The sequence below is a fragment of the Scylla paramamosain genome, chromosome 15, assembly GCF_035594125.1.
Source record: "Scylla paramamosain isolate STU-SP2022 chromosome 15, ASM3559412v1, whole genome shotgun sequence".
Lineage (NCBI taxonomy): Eukaryota > Metazoa > Arthropoda > Malacostraca > Decapoda > Portunidae > Scylla > Scylla paramamosain.
This window is the reverse complement of record NC_087165.1, coordinates 11,962,672-11,976,011: the sequence shown is the minus strand read 5'-3', so window position 1 is coordinate 11,976,011 and position 13,340 is coordinate 11,962,672. Positions and strand designations below refer to the sequence as shown.

At 41.7% G+C, this 13,340-nt stretch overlaps 2 protein-coding genes across 2 annotated transcripts in view; both read right to left on the bottom strand.

The window, feature by feature from the left end:
• Positions 1 to 4,800, bottom strand: part of LOC135107446 (betaine--homocysteine S-methyltransferase 1-like) — a 5,406-nt gene extending 606 nt beyond the window's left edge. Inside the window, exons 1-7 of the mRNA XM_064017319.1 lie at positions 4,707 to 4,800; positions 3,105 to 3,234; positions 2,849 to 2,961; positions 2,548 to 2,739; positions 2,300 to 2,459; positions 487 to 657; positions 143 to 371 (exon numbers count right to left, since the gene is read on the bottom strand). Of these exons, the coding sequence (XP_063873389.1) occupies positions 143 to 371; positions 487 to 657; positions 2,300 to 2,459; positions 2,548 to 2,739; positions 2,849 to 2,961; positions 3,105 to 3,234; positions 4,707 to 4,718 (1,007 nt within the window). The 5' untranslated portion in view covers positions 4,719 to 4,800. The remainder of the gene's footprint in view (positions 1 to 142; positions 372 to 486; positions 658 to 2,299; positions 2,460 to 2,547; positions 2,740 to 2,848; positions 2,962 to 3,104; positions 3,235 to 4,706) is intronic.
• A 605-nt stretch (positions 4,801 to 5,405) lies between these two features.
• Positions 5,406 to 13,099, bottom strand: LOC135107447 (betaine--homocysteine S-methyltransferase 1-like). Its single transcript, XM_064017321.1, has 8 exons — positions 12,435 to 13,099; positions 8,513 to 8,642; positions 8,267 to 8,379; positions 7,989 to 8,180; positions 7,702 to 7,861; positions 6,992 to 7,162; positions 6,580 to 6,809; positions 5,406 to 6,085 (listed from the first exon to the last, which is right to left on the bottom strand). The coding sequence occupies exons 1-7, from the start codon at positions 12,444 to 12,446 to the stop codon at positions 6,778 to 6,780; spliced, it is 810 nt and encodes a 269-aa protein (XP_063873391.1). The 5' UTR covers positions 12,447 to 13,099; the 3' UTR covers positions 5,406 to 6,085; positions 6,580 to 6,777.
• Between the last annotated feature and the right edge of the window lie 241 nt (positions 13,100 to 13,340).

The following is a 13,340-nucleotide window of genomic DNA, read 5'->3' as shown; positions in this document are numbered from 1 at the left end:
GTCATTCAAAGTAAAGTTGGCAACCCCAAATGCCTAAATATTGTGTGTGTGTGTGTGTGTGTGTGTGTGTGTGTGTGTGTGTGTGTGTGTGTATGATGCAAACTACCGCTAGTAGTATTTTGCAAGACAAATATCAATTCACCTTTTCTTAACATAATCCATGTGACTTCGCTCGAGACATTTTCCCCAAGGCTGGTGTTTCTTGCTGGCTGGCGGCAGCTTGCCTCGTTCCTCAGCCACTTCCTCGGCGATGGCGCGAATGTGGTAAGGCTCGAAGCCACAGCAGCCGCCCAAGTAGCGAACCCCTAGGTCGTGGACCGCGCGGGCGTAGCGGTGGACGTCAAACCTTGTCACCACTCGAGGCTCTAAAGCTGCGGGAGAACGTTTTTTTATTTCATCACATACACTTTACATATCCACTGCAAACTTATTGTACCTTTCTTTACCGTAGTATTTTACGTATTTTGAGACTGTTTCCATACTTACCATACGGGAACTCCGGACAGGAGAGGTAGCCTTGTGTGCCTGCCCCGGGACACATAAAACCATTGGGCTGAGTCATGAGGTAAGGGGAGAGCCCAGCGTTGTTCAATGCAGCCTTCATGGCCTTGATGGTCTTCACCGTCGTGTCGGGATCGAACAAACAGTTCACACCCACTGTAGGAGAACAGCACAATTCAGATGAAGAAATATAATCATAGATTTTTCAGTGATAATGTTTCCAACAGAAAATTAAATGAAAAATAACAAAGAAAAAAAACTCATCAAAATTAGGATAAATTGATGATACCCTCAATCACATTATCTTTCAAGGCACACGTCATCTCATTTCTCTAATTATTCTAATAGCTTATTGTAAGGCTTTAGGAATGTTTACTTAATCTTAAAAGTATCAGTCGTTCACCCCACTGTGTTACCTCCCGAACTTTTGCTACCATCCATTACATGACAATACATTATATTTTCTGTGTATCACTACAGTTCGTCATTTCGTAACTCATTCACTTCTTCTCGATACTCCACTCAACTACCCATATTCCTTGGTTTTGCTTTACTGTCTCATCAAACTCTCCCAGCCGTCTTCTGTTTATCGTGATCCGTTTCTGATCACTGATCTGGTCGCGCGGCCCATGTTTTATTTACATCTTCATCTGGATTTACCCTGATCTGAGTGATCCGGATCATGATCTGGATGATCTGGGTCCGGAGGTAGAATATAGCAGACGACACTTACTGGAGCTGCTAGCCGCGGCCATATTAGCGGCTTATTTGGGGGGAATACACAGCAAGAAAACGGCTGATGTCCGAAGAACAAACTGAAGGTTAATGAATCGTTGCAGAATGCTGCTGTGGGCACAGAATGTAAATAATGGTGGTGACATATACCAGAAACAAGAGAAGATATATTACAAGCCACACCAAGCCTTGGTTCAATGGCTTCTGATTATAATTACGCGGTTATTACCGCCTCGATCAAGGACTACATGATGAGAGGAAGGAAGATAATACTTGTTCAGTCGAAAGCAGTACATCTCTACTTTGGAAGTGCCTCAGTAATGATGACGGTGTCAGCACGCGGGCCAGGCTAGCTTCACCATAAGTCCGAATATTTTCTCATTTTACCATTCTCTACTTCACCACAGCGAGTAGTTTCAGCATGTTGTGTGTGAAGAGAGCTTTGTGTGAAACTTTATTATACAACGTTCATGGCCAGGCATTCAGTCTCGTGCTGCCTGGGTAGACATGTGGCTGGAACTCAGGGATGGCCTTCACGGCCCAACTTCCTGTAGTCCTCGTTAACACTTCCTTAGAGCACAGTGGCCAGCATTAACAGTCTGTCGCTTGTGACAGCTGGGCAGCGACATGCTTGTGTTGTTATTGTTTTGATCAATAATGGCTGCGAGCGTTCTTTTACCCTGATCCAGATCGAGATCAATGACCTAGAGCTGATCAGTGTTGTATATAGAAGACGCAGTTGTATAACGAAGGCATATATTATTTATCTTTCTGGAACTCCCTCTCTGTTTATGTACTTCCTCCTTCCTATGGCTTAAACTCTTTCAAGAGGGAGGTTTCAAGACACTTATTCTCAGCTTTGGATGATCCTTTTTTACTTCTCTTTCGGGACTGGCAGTTCAGTGAGGCTTTTTAACTTTTATTTATTTATTTATCTATTTTTTTTATTTATTTTTTTATTTTTTTGCTCTTGGTCAGTGCCCCTCTTACACACACAAAAAAAAAAAAAAAAAAACGCAATATCTTTGGTATGACATCTGCCTTTTCTCTGCTACCTACTCACCTACTTGAGCTCCAGCTTTCGCCATTCTTACTGCACATTCTCCTGCAGGGATGCCATTACCGTCGCCTTTCATACTAACAGCCATGGTAGCGACCACCACCATACCAGTCTTCACTGCTTCTTCGATGGCCCACTCGATCTCTTCCACGTGGAAAAAGAACTACAAGAAAATTTCGATTATGTGTAAAGCAACAATGATACAGCCCATCAGTGTTGCCAGGCATAGTGAAATCCGAGGACATGTATACCTCAAGAATGATGAAGTCGATCTTGTTCCTGACGAATGGTTGGAGTTGTTCCCTCATTTGGGCCTGAACAGCAGCCTTACCCTTACCTTCTTTATAGGCGGGACACTTGTTGATGCTTCCTGCCACAAGAGCGTTTCCTTCGTTGGCCACCTCTCGCGCTATTTGACAAGCTGCGTCGTTTATCTGTTGACACTGCCAAATAGAAAATATAATCTGATATTAAACAAGAAACTTAAAAATTTGTGTGGATTATTATTATTATTTTTTGTTCTTTTTCTTTCACAGACGGAAATGAACTGACCGTGAAAGCGTCACTCCCTAATGCCTTGTTCAGCTTGTCTTGGCTGCCGTTGTATGTGACTGTCTGTATTACATCACTGCCTGCTCTTAGGAACTCCCGGTGTAACTGTTTTACTGTTGAAAGATCGATTATGTGTTAAAAATTAGTACTTTAGAGTGTGTACTGTCTAGTCTTCTCCCATCAAGACGATTAAAACAAACTTCTAAGATGCAGGAGACCCACATGAGTAACGATCCTCCATCACTCATCAACTCACCAGCCTCGGGATGCTCCACCACCACTTCTGGGGTCCACATTCCTGCGTCCACGTATCCTCGTCTCTCCAGTGCAAATATCATCCCTCCGTCACCCACAACCAACCCATCTCGGAGGCGTTCTAGCAATCCCTTTAAAATAGGAATGATGCATGAGGACGAAAATTCCTCAGTTTCATACCTTACAACTTGAATGTTTTAGAATACGCTACGGAAACATGACAAATGCACATCTTATAAGTGTATTTTTTCCTGTTTTGCGTGTTAACGCTGAGGGCACTTTATAGAAATATGTCTGCAAATACTTAATTTCATAAGTGGATAATATTTTTATTTATTTATTTATTTATTTATTTATTTATTTTTTGCCTTTGAAAGGACAAGATATTGAGAAGTTTGTCATGTTTCTTTTTTTTATCATTACTAATATTATTATAATTATTATTTTTGTTATTATTATTATCATTATTATTATTATTATTATTATTATTATTATTATTATTATTATTATTATTGTTATTATTATTACTGTTGTTGTTGTTGTTGTTGTTGTTGTTGTTGTTGTTGTTGTTGTTGTTGTTGTTGATGTTGTTGTTGTTGTTGCTGTTCTTGTTGTTATTGTTGTTGTTGTTGTTGTTGTTGTTGTTGTTGTTGTTGTTGATGTTGTTGTTGTTGTTGCTGTTGTTGTTGTTATTGTTGTTGTTGTTGAGCAACAAGGAGTGGTTGCATGTGGCGAAACGAGTATTATTTCGTTGAGAGAGGGACGTGATGATTCTCGTATAATAGACGAATCCCATAGCTTAAGAAGCGTCGTCTGCTTTGGACGATCCTCTTTATAGTATGTATGTAATATCTGTAGGTTACATATATCGTAAATAAGAGAATGAATAATGTTGGGGGGATCTGCATCTAGCGGCGATTGATTCAAGCACTTATAGGCGTGGCCGTCTGGCCAGCTACTGATGACGGTCGTTCAGTTTTTGCTGTGGACCTTGGATAATCCGTGTTGTCTGTCTTCTATGTGTGTTGTATCCATTTCAGATGGAGAATTTATGAGATTCCACGCAAGATTTCCATCCACCATTGAGAGCACTTACATTTCTAGTCATTTAGATATTTACAAGAATAATTCTTTACTTGTGGCATGGATGTTCTGCCGGGTCCTTACTTACGCTTCAGTAGAAGGAATAGGCCGGCAGAAGAGGTGACCACAAATCCTCTTCCCTTTAGAGCCTTCTTTCCATTCATCCGTAGATGGGAGAAAGTGATATCATGCGGCTTTGGCGAAATATATTAAATATTGACAGACTATGTAGCTTTGACCAAATACAACATATATTGACACCGTGGTGAAGCGTTAATGGCCCACCTTCGGACAGAACATACTCGTCTTACACATAAGTATCTAGTGTATTATGAAGGACACCATTATTACGACATGGCCCTTGTATGACGCCACAAAATTGGCTTACGAGACTGTTTCTGCCCTTATTGGCGAAGCTTTCGCTGATCACATGCTGATCATTCAATTCAATGGATTAGATAGTTAGCTCCCTTACTTGTACGTGTTCAGTCACTAGCTTAGTTTTGTGGACAATACTTACCTTTTGACTCATTGCAGCCAGTATACTGGAGATGCTGCCTGAGCTGAGCGGTGCACGAAAGAGGCCTACTCTGGCGCGTCCGCGTTAATCTCTGTTGCGACGAAGACTGGTGGTATCAAGTCATAGCGAGTCATCATCCCATAGGCGAAGCGTTACGTAAGCACTTTTCTAAAGTAGACTAACGCATTTCTTGGTATTTAATTGAGTATATTAATAGTATAATTGGTTAGCCAAGGACATAAAGATTCCCGGGTGGGGGAAGGATATTTAATCTGGTGCCGCTCTCCCACCCAAAAAAATAAATAAATAAAAAAAATAAAATAAAATAAATAAATAAATAAATAAAAGAGAAAATTTTAAAAATATTAGCCAATATAGTTACATGTGTGTGTTGAAGAGCCTCTCGTGAGACCCTTCATGTCATAGGAGGAAGAAAACAAAAACCAGAAGAACGTTTTAGTATACTAACTATAATAATATTTCGTTTTTTAAAAGCTTCAGCCGTAACTGACATGACTCAGCAGCAGATGAAATATTTCTGTGGACTATGATATCATGTTATCTTGTTCCACTCTCTCTCTCTCTCTCTCTCTCTCTCTCTCTCTCTCTCTCTCTCTCTCTCTCTCTCTCTCTCTCTCTCTCTCTCTCTCTCTCTCTCTCTCTCTCTCTCATAAAACGAACACGAAAAATTATACAAACTTTTTATCAATAAAAGATTTATTCGTATTACTAGTACATAACTTAGCATTACACAGAATGAAGCATAATAACATCCAAAGTTGTATAATAAAACTTTCAGAAATAAAGCTTCACTACGGCAGTATAATGAATAATTACACACACACACACACACACACACACACACACACACACACACACACACACACACACACACACACACACACACACACACACACACACACACACCACACCACACACGCCACACATCACACACCACACACACCACATACCACACACACACACACACACACACACACACACACACACACACACACACACACACACACACACACACACACAAAGGGGACATAGTTCGTACTTCTTCCTTCCTGGCATTGTATACGCAATGCCATTACAGTCACGAACTAAAATTAGAGTAAGGGAGGTTGTATAAAACCCAGGAGAGACAGAAGGCGAATCTTCCGCCATGCATTTTTGCCTATTGTTTATTGAAAATACTAAAACTCAGTAGCAATATATACTAGTATGTTTCCTTAGTTGTCCATCATCACGAGTCGCTGTGCCAAAGAAATAACCTTCATGCTAAGCTGTTTTAGGTGCTGGGATTATACCCGTGTGAAGGAAGCTGGAGGCGGCCGGAACTCGGTACAAGGTTCTCCCAGTAGTTTCGACCAGCTCTGCAAAACACTTTCATGTCACTCAGAAACAGAGGAAACAGACTAATGGACAAATTATGTTAAAAGTTCATATTACAACAAAAGAAGATCAAGCTTAATTGTTCACATTGGCATTTCATTCCTGGGATATCTACAGGAGCAGTTAACTCTGTTTATTGAACGTTTACCTAATAGAAAAATTAATTAGGGATACCTGAGTTTTTTTTTTTTTTCTTTCTTCTCTCATGATACATGCCAGGCGAATAGCAATTGGTGAGGTGTCTAGTGAGTGAGGTCTTAAGTAAGTGCGGCATTTCTGCACCGTAACTGGCTACCTCTTCTTCCAAGCGTTTTTTTTTTTATTTTTATATATATAAATAATGAGGGGTATTAGTCTTTTGCACTTGCTATCCCGAACAGAATACTGTTTAACATGGAAATAAGCAACAATGATACCCGTGTTATGGCAAATGTTTTGAATTCCCGAAATATTTTCGAAGACATTACCAACCCACCTTTCTCTGATGAAGTCTATGTAACTTAGCTCGAGACATTTCCCCCAAGGTTTATGTTTGTCGCTGGCTGGCGGCATCTTGCCTCGTTCCTCAGCTACTTCCTCGGCGATGGCGCGGATGTGGTATGGCTCGAAGCCACAGCAGCCCCCGATGTAGCGCACCCCAAGGTCGCAGACGGCGCGGGCGTAGCGATGAACGTCAAACCTGGTCACCACGCGGGGGCTCCATGGCTGCAGAATGGTTGTGCGTTTTAACTTCATCACCAGAGCATCACATACACTCACACACACACACACACACACACACACACACACACACACACACACACACACACACACACACACACTCGTCATGCGACATGTTTGCAGTAGAATCTGATCTGGTGTGAGACCTCCATCAGTCCAATACTTACCATATGGAAACTCTGGGCAGGAGAGATAACCATACTTGCCGGCCCCCGGGCAGAAGAAACCATTAGGTTGAGTCATGAGGAAAGGGGAGAGGCCAGCGTCGTCCAAGGCAGTCTTCATGGCCTTGATGGTTTTCACCGTCTCATCAGGGTCGAACATGCAGTTCACACCCACTGTGGGTCACCCAACACAGCACAGTTAATAATTTTAAAAAATAATGTCAGGACAACCCTTCACACACACACACACACACACACACACAGAGAGAGAGAGAGAGAGAGAAAGAGAGAGAGAGAGAGAGAGAGAGAGAGAGAGAGAGAGAGAGAGAGAGAGAGAGAGAGAGAGAGAGTACAAATTGACGATGCTTTTAGTCACGTAATCTTTCGAAGTAAACGCCCCTCTCCTACAGTTAAAAGTTGTATTTTTTTTTATTGAAAATGACTGTGGAGAAAATATATTTGCTGTATTTAGGAGGAATATTCCTTTTCTTTTTATTTTTTCTCTCAAGAAATTCCGCAGTAAGTTGGAAAAGAAAGTAAAAAAAGAAGTGAAGAAAGTTTTCATCTATTTCCTAGTGATTCTGCCGGCAACTATTTTTATAGCCCGAGAATGGAAAAAAGAGACATCTGATTTAATCTAGAAAGGAGTCATGGTCGTCTGCGTAAGAAAAATTAACGCATATACTTTGTACCACTCGTCCGACACTACTCACCCACATGAGCTCCAGCTTTGGCCATCCGGACGGCACACTCGCCAGCAGGAATGCCATTCATGTCACCTTTCACACCAATGGCCAAAGTAGCAGCCACTACTATCCCCGTCTTCAGGGCTTCTTCGATTGCCCATTCTATCTCCTCTACATGGAAAAAGAACTGCAAAAAAAATAACAATAATACCATGTTGCGTTTAATGACAATGAAAAAGTTCTGCAAAGTAACGGGGAACATGGATAGGGAATTACTGTTTGGCAACCATTTTGAGACCCGAGAACATCCTTACCTCAGCGATAAGGAAGTCAACCTTATTCTTGATAAATGGTTTGAGCTGTTCCCTTGTTTGAGCCTGAACAGCGGCCTTGCCCTTGCCCTCAATATAGGATGGACACTGGCTAATGCTTCCTGCTACTAGAGCGTCTCCTTCCTTGGCCACTTCCCGTGCTATGTGGTAACCTGCATCGCTTAACTGTTGACACTGGACCGCAAAAACGAGCATGTAATCAATAAGTTACAAATTGTACAAAACATTTCGCACTTTTCCACAGACTATAAGCAGCTCACCGAGAAGGTATTGTTCCCAAAAATCTTGTTTAGTTTGTCTTGGCTGCCGTTGAATGTGAGAGTCTGCACCACATCACTGCCTGCTCTCAGGAACTCTCGATGCAACTGTTTTACTGTTGAAATATCGGTTAGATTTTTACACAGCTCTACACTTAAGGATATTTACTGTAAACCACTCTCTTATCAGAACGACTGCCAGTGTACTAAATAAACAGACTGACGCTCCTTCGTCATCCAACAACTCACCGGCCTCGGGATGCTCCACCACCACCTCGGGGGTCCACACACCTGCGTTCATGTATCCCCGTCTCTCCATGGCAAATATTAACCCTCCGTCACCCACCACCACCCCATCCCGGAGACGTTCCAGCAATCCCTGTAAAATAAAAGAGGAGCTTCATAACTGGAGTTTCTTAGACAACTACCACGAGTCTCGCTGTGGAGAAACAAGACGGAAACGCTGGAGGAGGTAAATGTATACTACATATGTATGTGAAAGGAACACTTGACTTTTCCAAACCTGTTATCTTGTATGGATTCAGCGTAAGAAATACTGTGGTAGAAACATTATAATTTGCTTATGAGTCCCTTATTACTCCACCTATATTCATACCTGCTCTTCTCGGCATCTTCCTCATTTTGGCCTCCTCTCAGTACCATCCCTAATACATGTACATTCCAGGTTCCGAGTATGGAGCACCTCTTTATCTCTCGTGTGCACTCCCACCTCTCTTGAGGAATTGATTCTTCATTAATCATTCCTCTCTGTGTCGTGTCATCCTTTGATGGTTTCTGAGATTTCTGATGTCAAGTGTATTCTTCTGCATCTTAACCTCCGGCACCAGCGATTAGGTGAGCCGTATAAAAAAGGATGACCTTCATAAACTGTAGCGACTCTATCTGTGACAAATCAATTGAGAGCTGTATCCCTACACCTTTGTGAATGAGAAACTCCGACTGACCCATATCCATCTTACATTTCTCTTATTTTTGAAACCTACCAGACAACTATACGAAATGGCAATCTCAAATTCACGTGCTCTTCAGTCTCTAAAATAGACCCAAAGACACGATTACTCTCCATTCTGATAATTATCTATCTTACTTCTGCTGATTACTGTTGCCATACACACCTCCCTCCCTCCCTCCCTCCCTCCCTCCCTCCCTCCCTCCCTCCCTCCCTCCCTCTCTCCCCCCTCCCTCCCTTCCCCCCTCTCTCTCTCTCTCTCTCTCTCTCTCTCTCTCTCTCTCTCTCTCTCTCTCTCTCTCTCTCTCTCTCTCTCTCTCTCTCTCTCTCTCTCTCTCTCTCTCTCTCTCTCTCTCTCTCTCTCTCTCTCTCTCTCTCTCTCTCTCTCTCTCTTCATGTGCTCTTCAGTCTCTAAAATAGAGCCAAAGACACGATTAATCTCCATTCTGATAATCATCTGCCTTACTGCTGCTGATTACTGTTGCTATACACATCTCTCTCTCTCTCTCTCTCTCTCTCTCTCTCTCTCTCTCTCTCTCTCTCTCTCTCTCTCTCTCTCTCTCTCTCATCTGAGCTGAGTTCGACCGCGGGACAGCCTGCCCTCTAAAGACAACTCTCTTCCTCCACACAAAACTACAAGCACCTAATAACACACACACCCTTCACTCAGATATTTTAAAATCATCATGGCGACTCCTACACCAACCTCGGAGTCCCCATCTGGGGAGGGGACAATAAATGTCCCCAGGTCGGACTGCCTTTCTGTCGACGACCCTAAGTGTCTTTGATTTCCAAACTACCCTCCTACGGTTTCTATCTTTCTCTTTGTAACTTCATCTCAAGTTTCCTTTCTGACCGTTCTATTGCTGCTGTGGTAGACGGTCACTGTTCTTCTCCTAAATCTATTAACAGTGGTGTTCCTCAGGGTTCTGTCCTGTCACCCATTCTCTTCTTATTATTTATTAATGATCTTCTAAACCAAACTTCTTGTCCTATCCACTCCTACGCTGATGATACCACCCTGCACTTTTTCACGTCTTTTCATAGGCGTCCAACCCTTCAGGAGGTAAACATTTCACGCAGGGAAGCCACAGAACACTTGACTTTTGATCTTTCTAAAATTCCTGATTGGGGCAGAGCAAACTTGGTATTGTTCAATGCCTCAAAAACTCAATTCCTCCATCTATCAACTCGACACAACCTTCCAGACAACTATCCCCTCTTCTTCAATGACACTCAACTGTACCCCTCTTCTACGCTGAACATCCTCGGTTTTTCCTTTACTTATAATCTGAACTGGAAACTTCACATCTCATCTCTAGCTAAAACAGCTTCTATGAAGTTAGGTGTTCTGAGACGTCTCCGCCAGTTTTTTCTCAACCCACCAGCTGCTAACTCTGTACAAGGGCCTTATCCGTCCATGTATGGCGTATGCTTCACATGTCTGGGGGGGTTCCACTCATACTGCTCTTCTAGACTGGGTGGAATCAAAAGCTTTTCGTCTCATCAACTCCTTTCCTCTAACTGACTGTCTTCAGCCTCTCTCTCACAACCGCAATGTTGCATCTCTAGCTGTCTTCTACCGCTATTTTCATGCTAACTGCTCTTCTGATCTTGCAAACTGCATGCCTCCCCTCCTCCCGCGGCCTTGCTGCACAAGACTTTCTTCTTTCTCTCATCCCTATTCTGTCCACCTCTCTAACGCAAGAGTTAACCAGTATTCTCAATCATTCATGCCTTTCTCTGGTAAACTCTAGAACTCCCTGCCTGCTCCTGTATTTCCACCTTCCTATGACTTGAATTCCTTCAAGAGGGAGGTTTCAAGACACTTATTCATCAATTTTTGACCACCGTTTTGACCCTTTTATGGGACTGGCATTTCAGTGGACATATTTTTTTATTGGATTTTTGTTGCCCTTGGCCAGTGTCCTTCCTACATAAAAAAAAAAAAAAATACTGGGGCTAAGCAGCTGCTGCTGGATAGATGCCATATCGGACCAGTGGCTGCCGTCAGACAGCGGGCGCCCTCACCTCAGTTCCTGGAACTGAGGTGTTATGCTTCTCAAACAGCAAAAACGTTCGAGCAGTTCGTGGGCGACACTTCTTCTGCAAGGTAAAGTTTTCGGAGCATCTACGTGAGTGTGTGTGTCTCCAAAGCCTCTCTGGCATGGCAGCTGTGATTACCACCTTCGCACATTTTTTTTTCCAGCCTGTCAGTTCCTTGACGGCACCGCGAATGTATGTATGACTACCGGGCGAACTTCGCTGCCTAGCCGAAAGACTTTTAGAACCTAGGCAGATTATGTAGTCCTGAAGATTACATTCCATCAAGGTAAACCTAACTGCCGACGGATTTTCTCAAGATTACTGCCGTCATACGTACCATTCTGCAACTCTACCTCAGCTATGAGTTTTTTTATTTTTTTTTATTTCATCCATCACACTGGTCAAATTGGTAAGGGTTGTTTTTTTATGTTCCATTGCCAGTTTCTCTGCTCATGCTAGAGTATTGTTACTTGCACAAGACTGTTAGATAGCTCGATTCTTAGTATAAGACACAGTGGCTTTCGAGTTTTAACGCCGTTTTCCGGCATTTTACCCGAATTGGCAATCTCCAAGCCGTAACGCTGAGAGCCAAATGAGAGCCACCTGTTGACTCCATTCGTAAGTAGTACGTAATTCCTTGGTAATTGGCCATACACGCGTGTTTTGTGTTCTTTGCAAAATATTGTAGGTACATAGATTAATTATCATATTTTCAAAGAACATATATATACTACTACTACTACTACTACTACTAATAATAATAATAATAATAATAATAATAATAAACGGTTTATTATTTAGGCAGTTAACAAACTGAAAATGTACATAGGGGGTGGGGAAATACTTAACATTAATCCTAAAGGTAAGTCTAATCTAGAAGGGACTATTGATTGATGGCTTGTACCATGGTGGGAATCGCACTGAGTCTATACCGGTCCGTGCGCGGCGCCTTTGGGGGCGTTATCTTGTTGTGATAGTGTGTGTGTATGTGTGTGTGTGTGTGTGTGTGTGTGTGTGTGTGTGTGTGTGTGTGTGTGTGTGTGTGCATTTTACGTGAGTTTATACATACACATTTACACATATTCTTTTTTTTTTTTTTTTTAAGTTAGATTACAAAGAATTTTCTCAGCATTTAACATTTCTTTACTTAATTACCTGTCGGCTCATATCTGTCACGGTGTTGATGTGATCAGCGGCGTGCGGCGATGTGCAGTTAGTCTGCGCACACTGCTGTCTTGTATCTAACTGAGCTCCTACGACCTGCCATTTCAGAAGTAAGCCGAGGCACGATAAGCTTTTAACTCTGATAAAACTGTCATATAAGAACCACGGATATCAGTTTGTTAATTTGTGTGTGTGTGTGTGTGTGTGTGTGTGTGTGTGTGTGTGTGTGTGTGTGTGTGTGTGTGTGTGTGTGTATTACGAAAGGAGATTGAAATTTTTCAGATTAAAATTCCTCAGAGAGGTGTAGATTAAGAGGGGGCCTGATGGAGATTTTTAAAATGGGATATAAAAAGGATGACGTAACCAAAATTCTCAGAGTCAGTACTCAGGATAAAACAAGAAATAATGGGTTTGAGCTTGATAAAGTTAGATTTCAAAAAGAGATAGGAAGGAATTTTTTCTCAAATAGAGATAGATTAGTGGAATAGACTCATCGATTGGATTGTTAGTGCTGAGTCATTAGGGAGCTTTAAAAGATTAGGCAGATTTATGGATGAAGATGATAGGTGGAAAAAGGTAGGTGTGTTTCATAAAAGGGACTGCCACGTATAGGTGCGACGGCTTCTAGCAACTTACTTTATTTTTATTTTTCATATATATATATATATATATATATATATATATATATATATATATATATATATATATATATATATATATATATATATATATATATATATATATATATATACTACGTCCTAACTAGAAACGTTAGTATTAATTATGAAACACTTTTCTTCTGGCCATTTTCCTTGGTTACAGGAATATTTTAGCTAAGAAAGCATTGTTCACCTTATCAGTATATACATACTCGTTATAGACTTCAAAAGCACACTA

Excerpts from the sequence above, each read along its gene's own strand:
- LOC135107447 (XM_064017321.1), bottom strand. Across the intron at positions 7,862-7,988 it reads TTGACTTCCTTATCGCTGAG|TTCTTTTTCCATGTAGAGGA; the intron begins GTAAGGATGTTC and ends TTTTTTTTGCAG. Across the intron at positions 7,163-7,701 it reads CAAAGCTGGAGCTCATGTGG|TGGGTGTGAACTGCATGTTC; the intron begins GTGAGTAGTGTC and ends GGTGACCCACAG.